This window comes from Haliaeetus leucocephalus, unplaced genomic scaffold (genome assembly GCF_000737465.1).
Source record: "Haliaeetus leucocephalus isolate CR32 unplaced genomic scaffold, Haliaeetus_leucocephalus-4.0 Scaffold656, whole genome shotgun sequence".
In the NCBI taxonomy this organism is placed as follows: Eukaryota; Metazoa; Chordata; class Aves; order Accipitriformes; family Accipitridae; genus Haliaeetus; species Haliaeetus leucocephalus.
The window spans coordinates 8773671-8800982 of NW_010973092.1; the positions used below are offsets into that span (position 1 = coordinate 8773671).

Below are 27312 nucleotides of genomic sequence, written 5' to 3' on the forward strand. Positions count from 1 at the left end.
CTATTTTCATTGGCTACAGAGTTAACCTGAGCACCTTGCTGAGATTGTACACCTAATGTTTAGGTGACTCATGTTTTATGAAGGTAATCTGGGCCTGATTTTGAAAGGGCAAGAGCACAGGGAACAAAATGTAACTTCCAGACTAAGGCTGAAATGCCATCCAAGTTATTTGGACTGTATCTTATCCCTTACCCAGGAAAAGAGAAAAGCACAAGAAAGTATTAAACAGCCTTACCTGATGCTGATTTCTAAGCTGAAATTTCATGGTTGTCATTAAAATGCCAGTGTCCTCTCTGCTCTGTACATTCTGGTTGACTTATGGTGCTAAGACTTTTGTTTCAAATGGTCCTAAATTTTTAGATTGCTATCTTCACCAAATTTTTGCTAACGTTGGTTTTGCCTCATAATGGACACATAGAAAAGCCAAATCCCAATCCAGGCTGCTTCGAAGTTTCAGAGTGGTTTTGCCTGTGACTTTACTTTGATCACCCACGTTCTGTAATTTCAAAGATTAAGAGATTTAGATTTACAAGGTGCGAGTTGTCAGCTTGCATCCGATGGGCTTTTTTGAAAACCACAGAGGTGGCTGCTGTTGGCCATTTACACCGCTGGGAATATCCTATATGAGCTTCCTTGGATATTAATTCCGGACTAAATAGTTCACACCTGATGCTGGAAGAAAACTACCAGCTTGTAATGAACCAGTCCCTTCACTGTGACCCACCAATGTGCAGCACTGAGAAATGAAATACAGTATTGCCAGTTGTAATTCGAGAGCTCGGAAGAAGCAAACTGAGAGCAGTTATATGAATATTATGATCCAGGAACTCTGTTATCTACTAGGTGCATCCATATCGATAAGTGGTTATTATTCTGTTCTAGCTGGCTGACATTTATGGTTTTCAGGATTTAGACTGGGGTTTTCCGTTCAGTTAAATCAGATGTCTGCAAATAAGCATCTGTTATGTTTAAGTTCCCAGAGCCTTTCTTTCAAACCTGTTATTTTCTCTGAATCAAATGCTTAGTTCAGCAGAGCCTGAAAATGAAAACAAACCCCAAATGGTCTCCACAGGATATTTTGGGGAAAAAAATCTCTTTGAAAAGCTAAGAACAAACTATGACTAGGATAAAATGCATGTACCAATATTTATTATTTATCCAGAGCTTTCTAAAAAATCATTAACAGAAAAAAGTAGTTACGGTCTGCTAAATTATACTGCAGAGGTCTTGAATTTTAGTTTAAGTTCTTTGGTAGTCAGGAGGATAAATGGTGTGAGGGAGGACCGTGCTTTCCCATCTCCAGATTTCTTGCACATTCTGCTGGTTTTCCCGTCTGCCGCAGGTGGGTGATGTCTGGGGGGGGTCCACTGGGCTGCCTCTGCCTCATCTCCCCGGCCCTCGGTGCCGCGGGCTCTCGGCCGTGCCAGGGAGACCATTCCTGCTTGCTGGAGCGTCCTGTCTTAGTATATTCAAGGATGGTCTTGAAAAAAGATGCTCTAACCTTTCTGCCTCAGTTCTCACTCATATTGATTCAACCACTGGGGAAAAAAAAAGTCTGTGGTGATGCTGAAAAAAGTCAAATGGACGTTTAATAAAAATCCTCAGAGACACTCTCTCACCCCATGCAGACGTAGGATTTCCTATAATGCCATACATAAAATAACATGAAAGCAGAGGATAGAAGAGGAGATATTTTCATTGAAGAATGACATTTAATGATGCAAGACTTTAGGGTCTCTGATTGTGAAAGAACAAAGCAGGTGAAAGCAAAAAGTCAAAACAGCTGGAGAGTTTGTGATATTGTTCTGTAGCATCTCCACTGCCACAGGTTTCCCAAGGCCTCACATACCAAATTTACAGAGCAGGCTTCAATAATTATCACCACAGATTTAGGCTGTATATCTTCCCTGAGCTTATTCAGGAAAAATTTTATTTTAGTCACACTTTTACCTCGGCTTTAGATGGAATCTGAACTGATGGCTGATGAGAGCAATCCTGGCAGGTTCATTGAGTTGTGGACACTCAGTCACTGGTTTAGATGGTTTTTAATATAATGAATTTAAAATTTATTTAATTTTCTTTTGAAATGCATTTGAGTTTATTTGTGCAGTATTTTAGAGGTGGATGGGCGTTGTTTATCTGAGAAGCCAGTCAGGAAAGAAAGTAACATGATATCACCACGCAAATAATTGATAGTAGTCACAGTATTAGCAGGTTCTATTGAATTGTCTTCAACGGCCTTCTCTAATTGTCTCTGCAAACTGAATTAGCAAGATGGTTTCAGTAAAATTTTTTTTTACTGGCAGCTGCCTACCCAATCGTATATATTCATTAGTTCTGGTATGATTTCATTAACCGATGTACATTAAATACCTATTAAGCAACTTGTGCTCATGTTCCTAGACAAGCAATGATGCATCTTCTGGTGAGCTTACTTATTAGCTCATTGGTCTGGATAAACTGGTTTTTATTTATATTTTCAATTTGTCATTACTTGTGAACTGTGCCAGCTGAAGGATGAATGTAAAAAGGTAATTAAGCTGGTTAGGTTTAATTATTTTTTGTTTCAACTGTCTCTCAGAACCACAAACCTGGCCAACCAGGCAAATGAGCACTAATGAATGAAGCCACATGATTAAAACATCTGTCAGTGTCCTACCGGGTCAATTGAAAGCTTGGATTGGCTGCGCACTCCGAATGCAACGATTGCTATGGAAAGCCAAATAAGGCAGAGTTAATGTTCTTCTAATCCTTCGCCTGTTGAGTTGACGGTGATGGGTAGCAAACATGCACCAATGAGCAGTAATGAAGTCACTTTTAGATTGGTTTAGCACAGGTTTTTCAGGCTAATTAGGTAGACAAAAATGTTAATTTAATCAAAGGAACATGTATTCATTAAAGAAGGTGTGTAAGATAACTGAAGTAGTGAATTAGCTCAGTCAAGAGGTAGACTATAGCTCCTGACTAAATTGTCCAGATTATAAAAAGAGTGATGTATTTATGTACAATTTCTTTCTTTTCTTTTCTTTTTCATTAAAAAAAGGTACAAATCATGCTTTTGTCTCTGGAAATCAGTGGATTTACATCAGGAATCGAAACTGTCTCCCTGTCATTGTGTATATTAGCTGGAAGGGGGAGTTAGGATTCAGAGAGAGAAAGCAGAGAGTGAAGGGAGATGTTCATTCTGCATTCCAGATGGCATAAACCACATTACCACATTATTGCTCAAATGAGCTCATTAGCTTCTTACTTCATGGGACTTTATTTAGCAGCCGTGTAGCATGGCTGTGTTTGTCTGATTTTGCTTGGTCTTCCTTGGGACATGACTAATGTGCAAGTCACTACTGGAACAATTTTGTTCATACTATAACCCTGATGGAGATGTGTTGAGTGTTCTTTGGGGCCAGATCAGGAAAAAGCAAGAAACAAAGATTTTCAACCATTAAGAGGTAAAATACAGTGCAGAGTGTCTTACCTTATCTGATTGTATCTCATCTAAATCCAATAAAAAGGAAAGCTGACTCTCTAAGATTGCTTGGCTCCTGCAGCACAGAAAATAATTAAAATACTGTATTAGCATTTTGTAATAATTTTAACCTCTCTTCACCCCACACGCAATTTAGATTTTGGTTCTATACTAGAAATGCGAATGACAGTTTATGTTAGGAGATTTAGACCTTTTTGGTGCATTCTGAATATGGCCCTTATCCTGAAACCCACTGTCTGCTTTAAGCTCTCTCCGTCCCACCACACAGAGAAGCTGATGCTGATTGATGCAGCATTTCCCAGAACATGATAGTGTCTGTAATTGTACAAAGACGCATGGTGACCCATGAGAACAACATCTGGGAACGACAGACAGAGACGCAGTCTCAGTGTTTCACATAGCCATTTCTGAGGAATTGGCCAGAGCAAATATTACTTCTCTATTTAAAACATAAATATTTTAAATAATTATATCTAATTAACTGTGTAGTGCTTTAGATGAAAGAATAATCATCACCAGTTGCTATGGTAGGGCACATTTGTGGTATTTCTTTTAATGGCTGGGAGGTTTTTGTCTTATTCCTTCTGGGAGGATGGAGAGTGTTGAGTGGGTGTTATGGGTCAATTACATATTTCTGTGTATTTCTGTATAGGATGTCTGGTTAGTTGTTTGGGAAGACGGTTGGAGAGAAGGAATATTGGCATGTGCTGGCATACATGGATTAGTGTCCTTTATAACATAATTTTCAGTGTAATGGTTAATGGGACTATTTTAATTCTTTTAATGTTTGTTGTGTTGTGAAGCAAAGTTAACAATTATCCTTTTTATTGTTTGTTTGTTTGTTTGTTTGTTTAGTCCATGGTTTCTGGGATGGGTCTTGTAGGGCAGCAGATGGTAGAAAGGAGATTGAGGTAGAAATTAAGGTTTCTTGTTATAACTAACAGGTTTTATGGTTGGTAATAGAGGTTTCATTTCTGTGGTTAAACAGTGTAAACAGTTTTCATTAGCATCTAAATTTAACATAATTTTCAGGAACATGCAAGTTCTGGTAACTGAAGACGATGATTGATATTGATCTAACAATGAAGGAAGAAACAATTAAAATGCTGAAAGTTAAATGTGGGAGAGAGAAATTAAGATGAAGCTTTTTAATTTGGGGTAAATGAATCAGCAGCATCCGTGACTTTGTTTGGAAATGTAGAATTGTTTTTTAAAATGCTTATGAATAAATTATCATGCAGCTGTACCATGAGGTGTTAACAGAGCCCATGTAATTGGGACATGTGGGGAAAGCAGTCCTGGAGAGATGTCTGAAGGAATCCAAACTGGGTTCTTGCTTCATATAGTGAAAAATACAGATGTTTCGAACCAATCATGGTATGTGGTTCTACCTGATCAACCTCAGCCATTTTATGAGGGCCTGGTTTTCAGACAGTGGGTATTAGTCTGTTTTAAAAAATCCAGATCCTCTGGATGTTTTGTGTTTGCAGCCTCCACATTTCAAGTGCCAAGTCCTAGTCACCTCTGAAAATCTTTTCAGGTTAATAAGAAACAGATCATTTTGAGAAAGGGAATATTAACTAATTGCTTGAGTTTTAGCTAAAGGCACCTAAGTAATTTTGTAAATTTGGCTGTACCTCCTGATGCTTTGCAGGTTGATCTACATGCCATATGTTGCATGTGGGAGCTGAATCTGTGTTATTGGGACAACCCCCAGCGTCTCACTTGGGGAAAGTTAATGGAAGTTATTTCCCCTGGGAACTGCACGGCGAGGTCTTCTGCACTGGGGGGAAGATGTGTACTGCATGGCTTTGGGGCTCTGACAAAGGGGATTGGTTTTTCCTTTCTTTTTTAGAGGATCGGAGACACTGAAAAGATTTTCAGAAGACAGGTGTCATTTAGCACCTGTTTCCCAAGGTGCTGTCATGGAGTGGAGAGGGTGCTTGTTGGCCATGTACAACTTGGAAATTTTCCCCTTCTATTATGCCGATATTAGAGATTGGCAAGAGCTGATCCTGATGGGAGTCTTGTGTGAAATTCCCCGCGAGTTGCTATTGCTTTTTGGCTGCTTTAATAGTGCTAACCATATGCTATGCAGCTCAGCACAGCCCTGTTGTGGCCTCTCCTTGGCTTGGCTTTTCCGCTTGGCACTGAAGGTGCCATAATTCATTATTGTACTGGGCAGGAGGAAGGGGAGAAGAAAGTGTGTTGGCTTAAAGGGAGTCCTAGGATCAATGGCATCGGGAAGTCAGCAGGTGTAAGCGATAAAACACAGCCTTGATGACTGATGCTCATCCCAGCTCTCCGAGTCAGGACTTCTCCAGCCCCCGGAGCTCAGTGCAGCGTCTCTGTGTGCTCACTACGGAGCGATGCCCTGCAAGGAAGGTAGAGGAACTCGTAGGGGCTAGAGTCCCTTCTGCAGCGTGCAGGATCATATCTCCAGCCTGAGTGTCTTCATCCCGTTGCTGTAGCCCTGCCCCACTTCTCTATAGCTTTCTGCAATGTGGCCCAGGGAAGGGAAGAGCTGTGTATTGCTTGTGATTTCTGTCACTCCAGTGAGTGTAAGCAGATAGTTCATTTTTGCATGGTTTAATGAGTGTTAACAGAGCAACTGATCTTCTGATTCTGTGATTCAGAAACAAAGCAATCTGCTGCTACTGTTATATATGTTTTGTTTTAAATATACTCCTAGCAAAACTGCTTATTCCAACGCTTTCTTTATCCTTCACTTGTTTTCCTTCTGTCTCTTCCCTTCCTGTTGCCTATCAGGCAACCATTGCTATGTAGAGGTGCATTCAGAGCTGACAGGGCCACCTCTGCCTACTGCCCAATGACACAAAGACGACCAAAACCAGGATGGTTTTCTTTGTCGGATTGACAAGTATCATAACCAGGAGCCCTGCACGCTGCTCTGGCAGAAGTTGGGCAGGCTTCTACACATACACATCCAAAACCCAGTTTCATTTTTTTAAAAGTTTAGAACTTTGACAAGTTTGCAAAATTTGCAAAGCTTCTCTCTTGGCATGGACTAAAGAATATTCAGAGCAAATGGGTGCTTATGATATCTTTACTTTGTTGATAGTATGATAAAATTCTCCTCTGGGGCAAAGAGCTTTTCATGGGGTGATTGTTAGATGGGGAGCCACTGGGGTGGGATTCCCTCCTCACATCCCTAGCTCACATCAGGAGTATAACAACTTTAAGAGTTCCCAATTATTCTTCGTTCATCTGATTTAAGTGCCCAGGAGGGGCCCCATTAGTGTCAGGAGGACATATTGAGTAGAAATATATTCAAATGGCATTGACCAGTTTTAAAAACATTTATTGCTACAGCTTCATCTTCGGTCTTAGCTCTGACTAATTCTTTTATCCTTAATGTGGGGATTATGTTAAATTAAAAAAAATAATTTTACATTTTCTTAATAAACTTGCACCCTAAGGTCATTGCCTTAACTTCTGTCTTCTTTTTAAATACTGTGAAGGTATTGATCACTCTAATTCTTTTAAATACATTTCAATGTTGCAGAGTGATGCCAGAGTATTACTCGTTCACTGGTGTGCTTGAGTATTGAAAAGCTTTAGTTTCTTGCTGTGATGATCGTCTGAGATCTTTGTCAATTGTTCCTAGCTATTGTTTATCAGAATTGCTGAAGTTTGTGAAAAGAAAGGCTTTGGTCATGCTGTCTTTCTGTTAGCAGGAGCCAAAAAAAAAAAAATATTAAATGGTAAGGTACCTTTTTGAAATTTCTACAAAAAGACTGGGCAAAAATCTTAAAAACATTTGAAAATGAAGAGAAAGAACCCTAAAATTTACAAAACAACTGCCGTCATATAAGTGTCATTCTGAAATAATCAAGTCAAATACATGCTGTTCTTTCCATCTAAACAAATGGGTTATATAAAAAAATGATGGCAGGGAACATCTTTGGCCAAGTGCAGTAATAATAATAATATTAATGCAAGTGTGCTTTATTGCAAGGAAGAAATGTTATCACTCCAATTACCTATATAGGAGATTTGAAAAAAATCCTAATAGGAAACAATTTAAGCGTAACTGTGAAGTTATTATTTCAAAACTAGATGTAATCAGTTACCAACAATACGCGGTATGGCTTAATTAACGGTTGAAGTACATGAAATCTCTAGGGGGTCTGTCTGCACTAGTGTTTAGGGACATACTATAACTCAAGGTAATTGAACAGCAATTAACTTGAGTTAATGAATGAGCATTCTTGGGAAGACACACAACAGTTAATGGATCAGCCCGGAATGAACCACAATTAAGCACACGCCTGTTTGTTTTGCTGAACAAGCATCTACTGAATGTCCACACTAGAAAATATAAGGCCGTTAATTAACTTGAATTAATAGGCATTCATCTCTACTCCCATTCCAACTGAAAGACACCCTGTAGATAATCCTGGGACAGCTGTTGATGTTTCATGGCTAAGGAAATTAAAGATATTACCTCTATTAACCATGGCACAAGCTTTTGTTAACTACAGGTCTTTAAAACAATGTGAGCAATAAACAGGAGTTTGAAGTCTATGAAGTGGAATACATGTTACATTAGTGAACTAATTGAACTAATGTGGAGACTGGCTTTCATCAAAATTTCAGACAATACGGAGGAGAAAGCCCGTTTCAGCAATGCCATGCACACGCTCCCCTTTTGCATGGTGTCAGCTTGTTGCAGAGGTGAATACTTGAGCGCACGTGGCCATTAACGAGTGAGTAAGGGTCTGCATTTATCAGATGAAAGAGAACCTGGTTGTCAAATGTTTTCTGTCTCTTCAGAAAATAAACAGCGGTTTTATGCCAAAATTCCTTGAGTGATTCTAGGGACAGATAAGATGTTTCTTGGAACTCGAAGAACACAAGTATTTGAACACAGTCCCAAATACAGCTAGAAGCCAAAGCATGGAGAGCTTACAGATTTAAGTGACTCCTTTTGAAAGATTTATAGTGAGCTTAACAAGAGACTGATAATGTACAAAGTCAATAGCCAGAGGAGAATTTAAAAAGCAAATGTACAAGTAAGTTATTTGCGTTATCCAAAAGTTAAGTAAACAAAATTGTATTTTTTCAGTGATTTAGGAATCTCTGCCTTACTCGAACGCACAAGATATTCTTTAGAAAAAAAAACAGCATAAGATTCAGCAGAAAAAGGAATCATTAAAAATTAGTTGCTATGCAGGCAAAGCAATTACTTTTAACTATATAGCAAAGCGGAGTTCAGTTCATTCAGTGTAAATGAGAAACTGCTGCAAGATTCCTCTAAAAGTTTGGTACACCCACAGACTTGACTTGTTTGTTCAACTACGGCTACATTTATTCTTCATAGCCCTTTTTAAGTAAAATGTAGTTTCACTGGAAAAGGACGGCATGTAATGAAACGATGACAAGAGACCTGTGGGAAATGAAATAGCTGAAGGCTCATATGGGTAGATTTGTACTGTACAATGCAGTTTTGTGTAGGGAGCCACAGGGTCACCTATTTAGAGCTCAGTGAAGTGTTGTGCTAACGGAGTTTTGGTGCTGCCCCTGCCAGCTCCCGCACCTCAGGTATCTCTGTGTGGCCGTGGGCAGTGCCGTGCGGGCGTCCCCGTGCTGGGTTTGGAGGAGCGCGCTCCCTCGGCAAGGCTTGGCGAGGCTGCCCGTGTGGTCTGCGGGTGAGGTCTGGAGAAAAACGGAGGGTTTGCAGATGCTGAGCACTGTTGAGCTCAGCGCACGCGTTGGAACAACAGTGTCGCCCTTCCCACCCGTCGCCTGGCCCCATCCCTCCCTCCAGTGCCCTTTGCCCAGGCCCTTGGGACGTGTCCTCCAAATTCATCCTGGAGAGCCCTGTGTGGCCGTGGGGCAGGTGTGCCCGTGGCCCACAAGAGAACCAGCTTGGGCACACACCGTTCAACGCCTCTGCAGAGCTTCCGTGGCCAATTCCAGCCAAAGGAGGTGTGGACTCTGATCATCTGGAGCCGTGAGTTATGGTGGAAAGAAAAATACATTAGCAGAAGGTCCTCTTTCATGTCACAGTAAACAAAGCAGTTCACAGGTGACAAACAGTTTTATTGAAGGTGACTTGGGTCCTCTTTGGCACACTCTTGGTACTTCAGACTGTTTAAAATTGGCAAAGGTGAAGGCTCTGAACTAAATTCTGCAAACGCAATTAATGTGTTTCATTTCAGTTACCTGCACGTCATTCATGGGAGCTGTCTTGAAAGAGACAAATTAATGACTATTCAGAATTTTATACCCTGCTATTTTCTCTATTTACTGATGTTACTTTCCATCTCTTCTCCAGAAATACTTAGTCTGATGTTTAACAAGCGAAGCTATTATTATCTTCACTTACATAAGATTTTCTTCCCCCATGATAGTGATTGAGAAGGGAAAGAAAAGAAACACAAACCTTTAGCAGGACTTTAGCAAACTCATTGCACAGCTTCATGGTAGATGGTGTGGTACACCTGTATTGTAGAAGCAGTGCAGAGCTGCCAAGGAATAGAAAGAGGTGACCAAGCTGAGACAAAACAAAAATATTGAGATCAGAGAAATGCTGAATGAGAGATGGGTTTGAGTCTGATTTTATTTTTGGCTTTCCATAGCTTTACTGTAAATTTCAATATTTCTATTAAATATTGGCCCTAGACACATCAATAGGCTTTGAAAATACTGGTTGTTAATGAGTTTGCAGCTGAATCCCAATTTTCTTTCTGTTTATTTTTTTGAGTACCAGAAATACTCCCTGTGTCTATATAATTAGTGTTTTAATGTTTGTTTTCCTTCAGTTGAGTCTGCCTTTCAAGATATTCCTTTAGTTCTTTCATCATTTCACAGAAATTAAAATTCTGCCCAAAGTAACTCAAACTATCCTTAAATTACATACAAAGGATTTTCAGCTCCCAAACAGATCTTTTCAAGCTTAGTCTTAAATGAAGTCTTTAAAGTTGCAAAGACTTCCACTGCTACTTCTTAAGAACTGTGGGGGTTTTTTTCTTTTTTATTTTGGAAAGGATATTGCTGACCACTAGCAAATACTTAAATAGTTTTTCATTTAATAGAAATATCCTGTACTTAGGCAATGTCTTGTATTTTAACAAATTCTAGGACTTCTGACAAAGTCTCGCAACATTTTGATCTGCAGCATTTGCTGTTTGCATTTGGTAACAATGTTGGAAATAAACACTATGACATAATGTTTAAGCATTTGAGGAATCAACATGGTTTTCTAAGGAGTGTCTCCTACAGCCTACAGAAGCATGGAACACTAATTAAAGTAAGAAATCTTTGTCAGACATTTCATAATTCAGAAATTGTTTGATTAAGCAGCAAACATCCCATAGGAGTGTATTCTTGTGAGCTGATCCCATTTCCCGAGTTAGAAATTTTAGATATTTTTCAAGGATTTCCTGGAAATACACAGTATATTGCACTGATTGCCAAGACTGCTAAAGTCCTTAAGGCCCCACCAGTAACTGAAAGAATTTTATTTTTTTTTAAACCTTGTTTTTTTCTCAAGTGAGAAAATAGCCATGATATGTAGCCATAGCTATAGCTATAAACTATACATTTCTTATAGTATTAACAGACAGACTTGAAATAACCAATTAGAATAATAAAACTATAACACTTGTATTAGTACCTCTTCCTCGATAACAAGTCACTGACCACACTTACTGTAGTTACTCTCATTAATAGTCCCATCTGAGAAAGTTATTTATAAGTCCAGTATTTTACCCAAGTATGTAAGGACTTCACAAGGTATCCAACAGCTGGCATTGAGTAATACATTCAAAAGCATATCACCGGTAATCCATCTCAATTCCTTGTTTATTACCTTTGCAACTTTCTAGCAGTTTTGTCAATAAGATATTGCTTCTAGCAGTATGACTTTATTCTTACATTAATATCCCAAATTTATCATAAGCTTCTAAATTTCCTCTGGTCACCAAAATGTCCTGTTGAGCCATTTAAGCTCCCTGAAACTACATTCTTTATCTGTAGCCTGGGAAAAAATATTTTTTGCCCTATATCCCTGAGTGATTTGAGATTAAATTCACTAAAGTTGTCAAGTAGGTCAGTGATGAAAGCCACAACAAGAGAGAGAAATCTTGTTTAGGATTTAGGTGGATGGGAAGGGGAGGAGGTGGCAGTGCTGCAGAGCTCCTACCCCATTGTCACAGCCACGTCCCAGGCAAAGATGCTGATACGGAGCCCCGGTGCAGAGAGGGAAAGAGATCTCGTGGCTTCAGGCAGTCTGAAGGCAGGCTCTGGATGCTCTGCCGAAGGACAGCCAAAAGGAAATACAAATGTTAGGCTTGGCATTTTTTGCTCTATGCTTTGTGTTCTTTTAAGGGATAAAAATTCCTTCTCGAGCGTTTTTGGTCCCTAACCAAGTGCAACAGTTAGCCATTATGTGTCATTATCCCCCGGTGGTTCTTCTTTCAGAAGGAAAAGTCTTATCCAGGCAGTAACAAGCACAGGCTGCCAAAATGGGCAAAAAGCTGTAAGAAAAGTCTAGGTTGCCCTCAGAGCTCTGTCCGGACCATGATGGAGAGCTGAGTCGCCTCTTGCTGCCTTTGAGCCAGCCCTGTTCTGCCTGCAAAAGGCTGCGTGGAGGAGCATAGCGGTGCAGTTCGAACCGGCAGCGCTCGCTGATTGAAAACATTTCACCGAGTTCGTTATTTTAACATTATTTTGACGTAGCTTGATCCTGTCTACCATCTCCCCGCGTGCTGCTATCTGCATGCAAGCGTGCCGAGCGCCGGTCAGGGCTGGCCCGTGGGACTAGGCAGCTGCTCCTGGCGAGAGCTGCAGCCTCCTCCTGTGACTTGTTTGTTTATTTACTTTGAAAAGTTCCTAGGGAGCAAAACCAGGGGGTTCTGCCAAACCTTGCAGACACCCACTGGAGAATAGAAAGTGTTCAAACTGACAGCATCACGGGCTCTGCTCACCCTTGCTCGTTCTGCCAGGCTGCAGGGAGCGGGCATCACTGCTTACTCATGCTGGTGTTGCTGCAAAACTGTGCCCAGGAGCAGCTCACATCTGAAATGCACGTAACCTGGCAGAAGGTTCAAATGTGTTTCACAGTAAAGGAAATCCAGATCTGAGACACTTAGTATTTATTTTGAAAGATTTCATTATTTAGATGATCTTGGTGCTAGTGAAAAGAATTAAAGAAGCTGAGATGACGTTACACACGGCAGATAAATAAGTATGCAGAATGTGAGTTATTAATTTGTTCCTGCTGGTGTCATGTTTTAAAAAGGAGCAGAAGAAGGAAGAAATGCTAATATCCCCAAATAAGGCATATTTCTGTAATGAAGAGCTATGTTCTCTAAAGGCCAAAGCACAGTAGGAGCTGTCACTTTCCTGTGACTTTAAGACTCTCTGTTTAAAAAAGTATTTTAAAAAAGGTGCTGTGTCTTGCTCTGTTGTAGTTTGCCGATGCCAGTTGTATATTTTTCCATGTGATTCTTGGCTATTTCCCATAAGTGCCTGATTTTCAAGCGCATAATATTGTACTCCTGACTTCCAAGAGAATCTCTTTGCATCTGGCAGAAGTCCCCTATGACTCAGTAAGCACCCACTCAATAAATAATTTGAAATTAAAAACACCCCACGCGTGAGTTCTGGATAAGAAAAAATGCTATTTTGCCTTTATTTTCCTCACAAAGTAAACAGTAGGAAAATTATCTCAATGTTTTCCAGTTACTTTGCAGCTCAAGAAGTATAAACTACCATGATGATAATTGTGGAAAGTATCAGGAAGCGCCGTCTTGCAGGATGCTTCTGGACTTGGGTTGATGACTAGCAAGCTCCTAGTTCCTTCCCTTGCTGCGTAATGATCATTATTTTTATTCTAGTAAACTCTTTTGTATGTGCACTAAAAAGTTGTGAAGAAGACAGGGGGCATTAAGCATAATGCATCTTCTGGCAAGGAGGCAGAGGGATGCAAACCACAGGGAGGAGAGAGAGTATCTGAAGTCTGAATTGTTGGCATCTGAAAGTTGCTAAAATTAACCTGTTGTTTCGTAGGAGCAGGATATATATAGTTTCTTAGCTGCAGTGCTGTGACACAACAAAGTGCTGGAGAGAAACTTTGGGAGCTCTTCCTTTAACGCGACTTTCTCGCGTGACTGTTGGTGAATGCCTGACTTTGTGCCTCAGTTTCCCCTAAGAGGGTGTTCATGTGTGTGAGCACGCACGCAGTATAGCGTGTGCCACGCACAGATGTGAGAGCGTGTATAAGGCATGTTAGATGGCTGTATGTTAGTTCTGATGCTAAATACTTTGGGATTGAGAGTTTGGGGAGGAGTAAATGATGACAAATAATGAAACTGCTGCAGTTGCAGCCCATCACGGAGCGTCAGGGCAAGGCATGGGGGCTTGGTTGCTTTTGGCAGTGCATCCATCCCCCCCAACAAGGCACGGTGGGTGCATGCTGGGGTTTCCTCCACATGCTATGACCTCCTGCACCCACTCTGCCTGAAAGACTGTCACTGCAGCCTGACAGCCCTTGGCGTTTTGCAGAAGCCCTCCATTTCCTACCTCCTTGCTCTAGGGCCAGATACCAGGTGGGTGTAAATTGGTGGAGCTATTTGAAATCAGTAGATGCACTCACAGATCCGATCTCATTCTTTGCCCACCATTTGCAGTGGCAAGGGACCCTAAACATACCCATATATTTTCCTCTATGAATAATTATTTGCTGGCAATTGTTCAAAAAGCAATAGAAGCAATATACTTATTTCAGCCTCTTTGGGAGCAGCGCTTTCAGTTCTCTCATTTCTTTGCTGTCCCCAGAGCCTCCCTTGCTAACAACAATGTCATATACACACTGTAGATAAGTCTGGAAGACAGTTTAAATTATTTTTCAGTATATTCTGATAGTGGAAGAGCAAAATCATATATTTTTGTGACAAATACAGCTATAAAAATTCTGTGGTGGTTCCTTAGTCATGAGGGCAGCTTCTTAACAGGGGGGCTATGGATTCCTCTTAACACAGAGAATTTGATTTTAAAGGAAATTTCTTTTTACCTACCTGTGCAAATAAGTTGAATGTGCCCAATCTCTCATCTCTTATTGAAGGTATGAGTCTTGATTAAAAAAAAAAAAAATCATTAAAATAATTCCTGAAGCCACTGTACGTTGGTATAGTTGGAATCACATTTTTGAAGTATATTTTATTTCATGATATCTGTTTATTGTTTTGCCTGGCAACCCATTTATTTTCTCTTTGAATCCTGTTGCACACTACCGAGGTCTAGGTTTATGCCAGTTATCTATAGGCAACCAGAAAAGATGCCTAAGTCACCTTGGAGGAGCTCTGCAGCAGCTGGGAAGCACTTGCAGGGAGTGCTTTGGGTGCTAGGTGGACTCCATTGCCATTTTCTCTCCGCTGACTGCAGAGGTAGCACGGGGTCATTATCTTCCAAATGCAGGCTCCTCAGTTAAATGCCTAATATTAGCTGAATCTGGGCTCAGAAGTGATTAATTGAGGTGCACTGAAAATATTCCTCCCCATCCACCCTGTTTTCTCCTGGCTTTTGGAAATAGAGGAGATAATAGTGGAGGAGAGTAAATGAAGCAACTGAAAATATGGATTCGCATCATGATTATCCTACCTTCGGAGGCTGATGTTGCCATAGCAGCCAGTATATAATGCAGGTGTGGTGGTTTTTGAGAAGGTCAGTGCAACAGGCACCTCCGCCGAGTTCCCCCGTAGCCTGTAAATCAGTCTGCTGAGGTGGGTTCGTCAAATGTGCCTTATAGACGGGACTTGTGAGAGTGGCCGCAGCCCTGCTGGCTCTCTCTCCACCTGTGCTTGTATTTCTGATATCTTGAGTGTCGGCGTGGGTCTCGAACGGGGGTCTGAAACCAGAGCATGTTTGCGCGAGCCTTATTTCTTTGAACGGACCTGGTATTGTGCTCTAATTAGTGCCCCGATTTGCTTTGGCACATTCACATCAGACAAAAATGACCCAATAATTGGCCCCATTTTCAAGAGCTCACCTTCAGATATGCTGCATGACACCTGGTACTTTTCTCTTCACACTGTCAGGCCTTAATCTGCCAGCTTCATTCCTGGTCAAGGGGAATTGCTAAATACTCGATTAGTCAGAAAAAAATCTTACTTCAGAGTGTAAGTACAGAATTGTGTTCTGGATCCACTAAGATAGAGAAAGGAAAAAAAAATCCTCCTTCTCTCTGGAAGCTTCTTCCAACAATATAAAGATGAGTGAGTTCAATTCAGCCTTGGTATGACTTGGAGGAGCGATGCCACGGAGGATGTTGTGTCCAAGATCCTTGTAGTTTAAAAAAGTGTTTATTCTTTCCTTCATTTGGTGATTGACAATCATAATTCAGGAGTAGTAGATCATAATTTATAAAACCGTTTTTTTCTGAAACTCCTTGAACTGTACAGTGAATTTATGCGCTCATTTTATTATTAAATTGCTGCATTATAAGAACACTTGTTCCTACGAGTATAAGAATCTTTTTTTCCACTTCTGAGTGTGCACAAATTTCTGCAGGATGGGACTTTTCCCTTCCAGTTAGCATAATTATGGTAATGAGCTAGACTAAAAAAGATGGAGAATTCAAGGGACACATTTGGAATGTATGTTGATGATAAGATGTGAAACCTTACTATTTGTGTTGGAGCAAAAAAGCAGAAAAACGCTCAAGAGAGCATGGCTCATTTTGTAATGCTTCAGTGCCAAAGTGCTCCACAACAGGGAGTTGGGAGGCGTGAAAGCCAAATTTCGATCTCTTCCCTGCTGTACCAATGGGAAGGGAAGTTATTACCCTAGAGAGGAATTCTGCATATGATGGTTGTGTTGTAGTAACAATGTTGGGATTCATAATCATTTCCCCAAAAGGTCTGCTAATCTTCTTCCCTGCAAAAATGTACTCTCAAATGGGGTGGCTCATTTCTTAGAAATCTTGGTTTTGTTGTGCCACACATGATCATACTTTGAGTAAACTCACTAGCAGTTTGCTTTGAAAAGCAATACCTCCCGCCCAAAGTAGTTCAGCAATATGCAGTAAATCCAGAGCTGAGCTTTCTTCAAGCTCTGGCTGAACAATTTGTTTAGAAATTACTCCAACTCTAGTTTGGAATTGTTTCAAGGCATGCAATTTAGTTGCTTTGGTCAGTTATAACCTGTTTGAAGCAGTAATTGGAAAACCACATTTGATCCTGTTCTTCCTGCTGCTTAAGACTTTTCTCCTTAACTTCCACTAAAGCCAACGCATAAATTTCTTTGGCCTTCAATGACAGGCTCTTCATAGGGCTCTTTGAGTAATCTTCATAATAAATGGCATTGGCTCTGGTGAGCACTCAGTCAGTGTGGAAGGAACACATAGAAGGGAAAGGCGCTCTGGGAGTGTGCACGTGGAAGATGTCCCTAACGCCATCCTGGCGTGCGAGTCTGATGGGAATGAGGTCAAGATTTTCTGCATCACAGCTCATTGCTGTAACTGTGAGATGTCCTCTCGGTTCTTGTGCTCTCCTTGTTGTATCCCCTCTTCTCATCTTCTGCCTCTTTTTCTGCAGTCGTGCAGAGGAACTCACAAAAACAGCAGTCCCCACTGGAAAAGAAGAGCTCTAAGCTTTGCATAGGCTTGGATTGGGCTGAATTTTACATTAATCATAATGGTCTGCAGGCAGTTTCCTCCACTTGCACGTAATTCCTTTGTAAGTTAGCAGCCGCCTGACTTCTCTGTAGCTATCACAAATGACTTCACACCTGTGGAAGGAACTGAAAGTGCCTACATAGCTCATACAACTTTAACAGCAGCTTCTAGAGGTCATTTTCCAGTGGTTGACTCCCACAGCTGGTTTTTTCTTACTCAAGTCCGTGTCTCCCTGTGACTGATTACCGCAGCGTCAGAGATTATATAGAGGTGTCTTGTCACAGACGGTCAGGAGCTTCTGGAGGGAGCAGTGAGTTAGCTGCTTTCTAGTCTTGCAATTTATAATGTTGGTTTAGTGCACCAATAAGCTGCAAAGATTTTAGCTGTGCTTCATCTGTGTCTCCCTCCTTCCCTGGAGAGGGCATATATACCGTCTTGCAGTGATGCAAGGCGCTTGGGGTCACCTTCCTTCACCCACTGATGTCTCAGCATAGCTATCCTATGCTATGCCTATCACCTTTAAATGAAAACACTACCACTAAGACATCCAACGGGGACATCTGGGGTCAATAAGCAGGCAGAAAAAGAGGGAGACGAATGCCAGCTGTGGACATGAGACCTATGGTGCAATTCAAAGCATAAGTACATATCTGTGCATACAGGGATATTATCATATATGCTGTGTAACAGTACTTTGGCTTGTTTTTCTCTACTGTCCTCACAAACCTGAGTCCATAAGTGAAGTCTCAAAACAAGGTCTTATGTCAGAGGAAGAAGCTGTCACACATTGTCTCCTTACCTTGGAGTGTATGTTGCTCTGGACTGTGCTGTGTAACCAGCTTTAACTTTATGGGACTGGTGCTGCTGGGAAGTGTTTAGGCTCTCCTGGCTTCCATAGGAAAATATTGCTGCTGATCCACAGCTGGATACTGGGATCTTTATTGAGATGACAAATTAACGGAAGAAAATGAGGAGAAGGAGGGAAGGCAAATCCTACTAGAGCAAGTAGGTGTTTGAGGCTGTGAAGAACTGGCAATGATGTGTATCTGTACAGACCTTCCTTAAATCTGTGGAACCTGGAAACACTTAATGTCAAGTCAGAGGTAGAACGGCAGCACAGAAATCTTCCCAGTAAGGGAAGAAAAAAACAGGTCACTTGCATTTGTTTTTTTTTTTTTTTCCCCTAACTTTGGATCTATTGAGCTGTGTAATAACTTGCACATATCTGGAAGCGATGCAGAGCACAGCAATCAATAATACAAGCAACGGTAATCAGGTGTTTCAGCCATCTGACATGAGCAGTCTCCAAAGATAATTCTCTCCCAAAGGACATTGCCAAACATAACTTCAGTTTATTCCTAGTAAAAAAGTAAATGCTTACCTGCCGTGCAGAGACAAACCTTGCCAACAGTTTTTTCTCCTGAAAACAGAAAAGGGATGGAGGTGGAGGAAAAAGCATGGGGAAACAGCCACTGGTGCTGGTTGTGGCCAGCAGACAGCTGGAGCTCTCTCTGTTCCCCATCACCGGTGTCCCTAAAATCCTTAGAAAGACCTCAGTAAACAGCACATTTGCCTTTATGTTCAGAAATGCCAGGAGAACAGAGGAGGCGCAGAGGAGCGTGAGGCTGAATTTATTGTTTGTAGAGAACAAAGCATCCTGGCACGAAGGGCCACAGTCAATATGTGTTACCGCCGCCCTGGTGCTTGACTGGGTTAAGCTGTGGTGTGAGCGCAGCCTCATCTAATAAAGCTGCCCATGGATGGCACACGCCACTGAAAATTACCCCTGTTCCTGTGTGTAAGCAGTCCAGATTGGTGTGGCTAACACCACTTCCAGATATTTACCACAGCAATTACGTGTCTCTGGTTAGGTTGGCTGCTTTTACTTATACTGTTAACTGAATCTCCCTGATACCAGCCATACAATTTAAAAAAAAAAAAAAAAAAAAATCAAAGTAACCCACAACTGTTAAAAAGGAAAACAAAAAAGCAGCTAGGCTTTACCCACATGTATAACCACATTGCTAACCAAATGGCAGAGAGGAGCCTTGGTGATCAGTTAGCAGCAATGCTGGGCTCTTCCCCTAACACTGACACCATCATTTGTAATTGGTCATAAAACTGAGTTGCTTCTCAAGCTACTAAAAAAAAATCCTTACTCATTCAGCATCACCAAAATGACATTTATGTTATTCAGGATTTTACCATTGCTGTCCTCTTTTAACACAGAGCAGTCAGCAATGCACACAGATTTTTATACCTGCCCCTTACAAGGCATTGCATAATAAGAGAGGGGGCGTAGATGATAAAATTTATATGAAAGTTTTCACCATGCCCTACCAAAAAGCCAAATAATTCAAAGCAGGTGGTAATGGAAAGCTCCCAACTCTGTGCCTCCTGTTTGGAACTTGCCTCTGGGAAGCTCCCACAAAGCTGGCTTGTGCCAGCACAATAGTGTCATTCACTCTCTGCTGAGGAGTCTGCTAATAAAAAGGGGAGAAACAAAGATTGTCAGATGTTGGTGTATCAAATAATCAATACTGGTGGGGTTTTTTCCTTATTCACAAGCAATAGAGTGGCAGATAAGGATACATACCAATCATAGACACAGTGTTTAATAAAAACTCATGGTCTTTGTCACTCTGGGCAACTTTCTGCTACATTTTATAAGTCATGGTCCATGAAATTTCATAGGAACTTTCATATATATTCACTGTAGCAGAGTATGACATTTATTTGTTATTAAACCATATAATTTAGGGAGGATGAAGATGCTTTATCCAAAACAACATGTGAGGTAGTCTTTCATACAGTGATTTCTCTCTAATGTGTCAGTATTTGGGGATCTCTGTATAATTCTGCAAGCTGCTTACTTTTTTTCTAATGGGAAACAATACATTAATATGATTTAATAATGATTGTACTATAAGAAGCCGGGATACTTGTTAACTTTAAACTGAGATTGCAACCTTTGCTTGTTTTTTCACCTGGTGACCCAGACTGTCACTATCAAAAGCTGTCATCTTTAATGATGAGAAACATAAGAAGCAGAGAGTTAATTGTGGTAAGAATCAGTGCTAAGCATTGCATCCTGATCCCAAGCACCAGGGAAGTCAAGAGATAATGTCTGGTGGGTGCAGCTTTTATTAGTTTTGGCAGCCGCAGGAGGAGAGAAAGGTGAGCAGGGATCAGAGGTTGAGAAGGATCAAAGGCTGAGAAGAATAACATGGGGAAGTGCCTCTTTTTCTCCAACCCAGTGGAGAAAACCCATGTACACCTACTTATATATAAATCTGATGTGTTCTTGATGTTTTGGTGGTAGTACATTGTCCCATAGGCCTGATACCTCTTTTGGGATGTATAGGACCTGCTAGCTGTGAGCTGAATGTCCCATATGTGTGGGTTTTGTATATAAAAATCCTGTGTGGGACACTTGGGTAAAATGGTAAAGGTAAAGGAGAGAAAGGAAGAGAAACATGGAAGAGAAACATGGAAGAGAGGAGCAGAGTAGAATGCTGGATCCGTATCACTATTTAGGATAGAACATAGTCGTGAGGCATCAAAATTGCTGGTTTCCCATAGCTTCACTGGTGACTTGAGAGGTCCCTTTATCCATTGGTCCATGTTACTGGTAAAGTATTGCCTCACTTCAGCTCAGGAGCGAGCCCTGGAAGGGGTCAGGATTGCGTATCCACAGAAGTGGTCATTCTTGCAGCTATGTGTGGCAGATACCAGCTCGCACAACCTGCTACTTTTCATAATTAAACCAGAGAAGACCCTGAAATGTGAAAGCCCTCAGGGCTTGTAAACTTACTGAAATATCTATTTTGGGAAAAAAATTGTAGTTTTTTTAGCAGCACAAAACGTGTGAGGGTCTGCGGATAGCTATAATAATTCCTGCTCACTCAAATTGCAAAGCATATCACTATCAAAATTTAATCTGGGCTCTTTGGTGCATAATCATATTTCACTCATTTTCCTTCATCCTTTTGCTTGAGATAAATGAACCCCTTCTGTGCCACCACCAACCCAGAATTGATAAGCCAATATTTAACACCCGGGACAAGGAATGTAGCAAACGGCACTTTATGACCCATCTCTCACTCTCCTCCCTTCAATAATCAATAGCATTTTCGGCATATGTCTCTGTTTAAAGTTTGCTTACAGCTTTCATTTCAAAATGAGATGACAGCGATCATTTTATCACCCAGCGCTCCTGAGCCTGCCTTTGTTCATAAGACACCACGCTCTGTCAAGAAAAGTATTTACTTGGCAGGGTACACCCTGGGAATGATACTTCTTGGAACGGGAGAACCTCTGGCAAGTGACCAGTGTCACTGCTGAGCCATGCTACGTCTTTGATTTTTATCCCTCCAAATTCATGTCTTTTGGCAATAGTTCACACAACTCTGTTTGGCTTAGCCATTCACCTTTAGCGACAGTGATTCCTCTTGCGGTGCGGGAGGTGCACGTGCAATGGGAGGAAGAGAAGTGGACATATGTGGTTTATTTTTTGAAGATGTATGTCCAAGTACACGTGATTTTCCTGGATTTTCCTGGTCTTCTCTTGATCTTCTTAGGGCTTCTACCCAAGTACATACCTCTTTCCTCTAAAATCCCTGAAACAGCTGTGAGTTAGGCGCTGAGGTGGCTCTTTTGCTTTGGACTTCAGTGTTTAAGGACATGCCTAGCAGCACTTGAGGAGGCAGCCCAGTCCCTCTCAATGAATCCCTAAATTACATAATGAGATGCTATGCAGTCAGTATGGCATGTCCATATTTATAGATCAGTAATTCCTCCAAATAACTACTTCTGCCATCCTGTGGCCTGCATGACCCTTGGTTTCAACGTCTCTCTCACTAACCATGAATCCTGTTGCCTAGAAGTGCTGATGTGTGTGTCCCTCATTGCAATGTCCTCTGCAGTCTGAGCTCCAGCTATTGTAGGTTTTGTGATTTTTGTATTCTGCCTTATCCTGGAGGCCTTGAGGCATCGTATAGCATCATCCTTCTTCTTCTCTAGCCTGGAGAAATGGGGAAAAAAAAAACAGGTGGAAAGATTCCTTAAGGGGTATGTTTGAGGATTGTCATGGCAGTTCATGACTACCCAACTCCTGGTCATTTCCCAATCTTAATTTATACATGTGGAGACATAGCTTTTGCTAGCGTTAGTCTCAAATTCTAGTGAAGTCAGTCAAATTTATGCTAAAAGGTATTCTTCAGACCATCTTTTTCTCAGAAAAAAAACCCAACTTACCTCAATACTTGCAGACTTTGACAATCACCCTGAATCTTAGAAATAATATTTTGCATTTGATGTGGTTTTGATTATACATTCACCTGTGCAATTCCCTATCCACACCATGTTTCTTACGCACACACACACCTTTCTAAGCAATTATAGCCTAAATGAACCTAAATCCCTCATCTTAGTAAAAGTTACGACTTTCACAAGTTAAAGGTGAAATATAGTTTGGTCCAATTCTGCTCTAAGCCAATGTATTCATATACCTGTCTTATTGCATAAAAACTGTAAGAAAAACTCGTATAAAATTTTGACATATATTTTATTTGCTATTATAGTTTGTCAGATATTTCATTACATCTTGGACACACATAACTAAGCAATTTCTAAAGAAAAGGGACTATTTGCGGTCATCTGCTGGAGACCTGCAGCCAGCACTTCATGCCATTTGTCAAGAAGATTTTTGCTGTGGAAGCACAGGGAGCGGTGGATATTGGGGAGCCTGGGAGGGCTGGGGAGAGGGTGGGGACTGATAGCTGCAACTATGAAATCCGAATGAGGAGAGGACAGAAACACATGTCACATGAGTCACTTAATGCCTGGCCGATGGACTTTGCAATGGTTGTTTGAAGGGCACAAGAATGACTCAGGAGACCCAAACATTTAGATGTAGAGGTTCAGGTTGCTGTGATGTGCTTGGGCTGTGCAAGGAGCAGAGCGAGGGCTCCAATCCTGCGCTGATCATTGTGGGAGAGAAAAGGCAGGAGTTATCCCAAGACAGGAGAGCAGTCTGTTGGAAAGATATTCCTGTTGTATCATTGCTTCTCCCAGAGCAAATATTTGCATAAATGTATATTCCAATAAAGCTGTGTAGCATCTTAACAATATTGAAAGCGCAGGAAAGACTGAGACTGGAAACTAATCAACAGGTTTCCACATCTTTCTGCTGTAAGGTCCAATAGCCCTAAAGAAATCCCACCAAAGAGTCCATGTTTTGCAGAGATTTCCCCAAATAACAGGGGTCAAGTTCCCTACCGCATTTTATTGCAATACTCCTACAAAGCAAAACTTTATTTTCTTGGTTCAGTGGAATTAATCACATATTCTCTATATGGCGTTCAGTAGAATTAATCACATAGTTTTTATACGGATTTGCTATGAATGAGAAAGTATATGAATATACAGGCAGCCAGTGAATATTCCAGTGGAATAGTTTCCTGTTAACACAGAACATTGCTGTGTCTCTTTGAGTAGAGATGACTAGCTTAAAAGAACATCTTTCATCTGTGTAAATGGTTTACTGGGGGGCACCGAAGATTGTTCTGAATAGAATTTTATTTTCACAGAAACAGAGCTAAAAGGGTAACACAAGTAATTGCATTCTCTAGTGTCTCCCAGTGCTTTACATGTTATCCTCTACGGAAAAAAAAAATCAGCTATTGGCATCCTGGTGAATTTAGTAATTTTAACTAATGGGGTTGTTTCTTTTTTGTTTGTTGTAGGATGGAATGGGGAACCTGAGAATCACAGAAAAGGGTCTAAAGCTCGAAGGAGATTCAGAATTCTTGAAACCTCTCTACGCCAAAGAAATCCGGTCAAGACCAGTAAGTTGTTGGGAAAGGAATAAGCATGTTTCTGTAGCCCTAACAGTAAGAAACCATGAAGTGGCAGAGCAGTATGGTTATTAGATAAACTACTTTGGCCACTCTATACAAATGTAATTTGGGGAGTGAGACAGTGGGTGTCCTTTGAGGACTTCATTTGGATACTATACCCTCTGGGCAGTTGCAAAGTTGATATACGTGGCTTTAGTTTGTGTAAGCCACAGTTAAAATGCTTCCAGGACCTCTGAGGTTTCACCTTGTCTTTTTGTCTCTTTTTGAGATAAATCATAAACCACCCTCAATTCAGAGACGTAACATTTCCGAGGTAGAGGGATGGCAGGCAGTTCTTAAATCCAGCTTGCGTTTAACTAGTTACTCCTTTTCTGCAGAAAGCAGAGAGGTGATGCCTTGGCACAAGGGCCCGATCTGTTGCTAGCTGGCACAATAAACCCATATTATGTGCTCAGTCCTATCTCATGTTGTGTTTTAAAATTATGTGCAGTTAAAATTCAGCGCTGCTAGGAGAGACTGCTTGACAAAAGTGGCAAGGATGTTAACAACTGAAAATGAGAAAGAACCCAAGTGTGATTGAAATAGCATTTTCATAGCAGCACTTCATTGACTGTCGGTGACTTTTGCTCTTTCTAATGTAGTCCTGTTTGTCCTGAGCAGCTTTAAAATAACTCAAATGATTCTAGAGAGTTTCCAGGATCCTTCTCAGAAGATGTCATCTGTCTTGTTTCCTGATCCAAAGTGTTAATTTGAGTCAGATACCAACCTTCCATTTTGATAACAATGGCAGATAGCTAATTAAATAAAGTTAACATCCCTTTATCTCAGCATTTCAGTGCTCTTGTACAAATTGGAACTTGTAGCATAATCAACACAACAGCCAATACAATATCCGATTCAGTTATTGAAGGTTGTAACCTCTGTAGGATGGCTAGGAATTGATTTGAACAACCATAATCCTTTAGGAAGAGAAGTTAATAAGAAAATGTTCATATCTATAAATGTTTTCATCCCTGAATTAAAACAGAACCATAGAACCTTACATGTCATACACTTTCTAACGTAAAGTGTGTGGGAAAGGTGCAGCACTTGGTTTGATAAATAGACTGACAAATCGCTACTTACATTTCTTTTTCTCTAGTTAGAATGCTGGAAATAATATTTGATTACCAAGAGAACTGAGAACCACTTCTTGCTACTGGGGAGTTTACTGTTTTCATATTATCATATTGATCTACATTTTAATAGTACAATGGGGACAAAAGGTGTCCCCTTCTTGAGGTTATGAAACTAGTTTCCACACCATTGACAGTTTAATGAATGCAAGGAACAAGAAATATAAGATAAGGCCTGTGTGTGTGTGTTCCTTGCTTTATCCCTCCTCCAGGATTATTTTTGCTGTTAGCCAGAGAAGGATCTAGCTGCAAGCCAGAAAGTCTCATCTCCAGCCTAGTGAGTTGGAGCATCCCTGCTGGCTTCAGTAGATGAGTCCTGGAAACTGTATTAACTATATAGTTACATAAACAATGCGTATAGTTTCTCTGACTTCCCAGAGAAGTTAAACTGGACTAGCCTGTGCTGGCTTTCAGGTTGCTCATGCTAACGCTGGAATTACTGTTGGGCTGGGAGCAACAGGGGTGATCCTATTGATTTCAATCAACTTGTGCTGTGTGTGAATTTGGCCTCTTGTAAGCAAATGAAAGGGTTGCAGTCAATCAAAGGATGATAGTTACAGAAGATTTAAAAATATTATTAAATAATAAATGTTATATTATTTTGAAGAACAGTAGTATGACCCAGTTTTCTCTTGGAGGGAAGTGTACTAGCAGTTCCTGAGCTGGATGAATATTGCTACAATAAAGTGCCAAACTCAGCACTCAGTAGTACAGATGAACATCCGTATTAATTCCCTAGTAGTCTTCTCTGGGTTTCAGAAGTGCATAATGCACCTTTAAATACGCAAAGTATAACAGAAACAATATGACAAATAACGGTAAAGAGCATCCCAGAAATAAGTTGACATATAATATTTTTCATATGTTTAATTAAACAACCTAAGAGTTGTGTACAGTAATAGATAATGGTTTTATATAAAGCTCAAAAGACTTTCAGACACCAGTTATTTATAGGCAAATTTCATTTTTTAAAAAAAAAAACAACAAATTTAATTTCACTGTCGTTCTGTGTAGCAGCTGAAGGGGTGTTGGTGCTGCGTGGAAGTGGCAGGGGAAGAATTGCTTTTTGTGTAAGTGGCTGCAGTCCCATGACCTCCATGGAGTGGGTTTTCCCACTCGTGTGTCTCTGCAGTGCGGCTCCCCATGCTGCCCTGCTGCAGGCAGAGCTGGGCAATCCCTGCTGAAATATCTCCAAAACATGAATTGTGATAATTCTTGAAAGCCTGAATTTGTCACTGGTGCCTCTTCTTCTCTGCTGCACCTCTTAAGTCCCAGGAAGGTGGTATTTAAAATTACACACAGGCTTGCATTCCTAGGAGCTGTGTCTTCTGGTTTAAAGATAGTTTTGGATTTCCAATTAAAATTGGATTTCTTTTTCATATTAATTTGGCAGGAAGGGAAGACCAAGGTTTAGAGAGGAGGAATAGCCCTCAAATGTCATCCAGAGAGACTGGCTCTGTGGGAACTTCGGAGTTTCTGTAGTTTGTGCCTTAAAGAGCTCTAGTAGGTACTGCTCCCTTCATCACCCTCTCAACAGAGTAGTTGCATTTAGCTGTGCTCCTTTTGGAAGGTAACTCATTGCAACCAAAATTACAGCCAAGAAGAACTAAATCTGTTGTGCTGTAGCATGCAATTGGTGACAACCCAACAAAGGCATCTTTCTGGGAGTCCCTTCAAAAATGTTAGCAGAAGGATTGGACCGAGGTGGTTCAGTCCCATCCCAGAGAAGTGGCCATTAAAATCACTAATATGAACTGGCTTCTTAAAGCTGCTTCCAGCTGGTTTCTTTCTGCATCACTGCTGCCTCCTGTCTCAGGAATGACACCTCCCCAGGCTCGCTTTCCTTTTCCCTCATCCATTCAAAAGTGACCCCCCCCAAATCCCTCTGTCTTCATATAATGAGGGTCCTAGTCCTGGCTCAGTAATACTGGGTTTGTAGTGCCTCCTGGACTAGGAGCCTATTTCTAAGCATCAGAGCTTGCAAATAAAATAACCTTGTTACTGCATGAGCCTAAGGTTTATCTGGAGATTAATGAATAGTAACTGGTGGTAGCAGTGTTTGCACCCTTGTAGTCTTGTTTTAAAGAAATGAGATAGATGCATTCCCTTTTCCAGGAGTGTTCAGAGCATCTTAAACTCCCAGCTGAA

General features: G+C 40.9%; 1 protein-coding gene across 1 annotated transcript in view; it reads left to right on the plus strand.

Annotated features, from left to right (window-relative positions):
• SGCD (sarcoglycan, delta (35kDa dystrophin-associated glycoprotein)) overlaps nt 1-27312 on the plus strand; it is a 210791-nt gene that overhangs the window by 112837 nt on the left and 70642 nt on the right. Inside the window, exon 3 of the mRNA XM_010578986.1 lies at nt 23876-23977. Within this exon, the coding sequence (XP_010577288.1) occupies nt 23876-23977 (102 nt within the window). The remainder of the gene's footprint in view (nt 1-23875; nt 23978-27312) is intronic.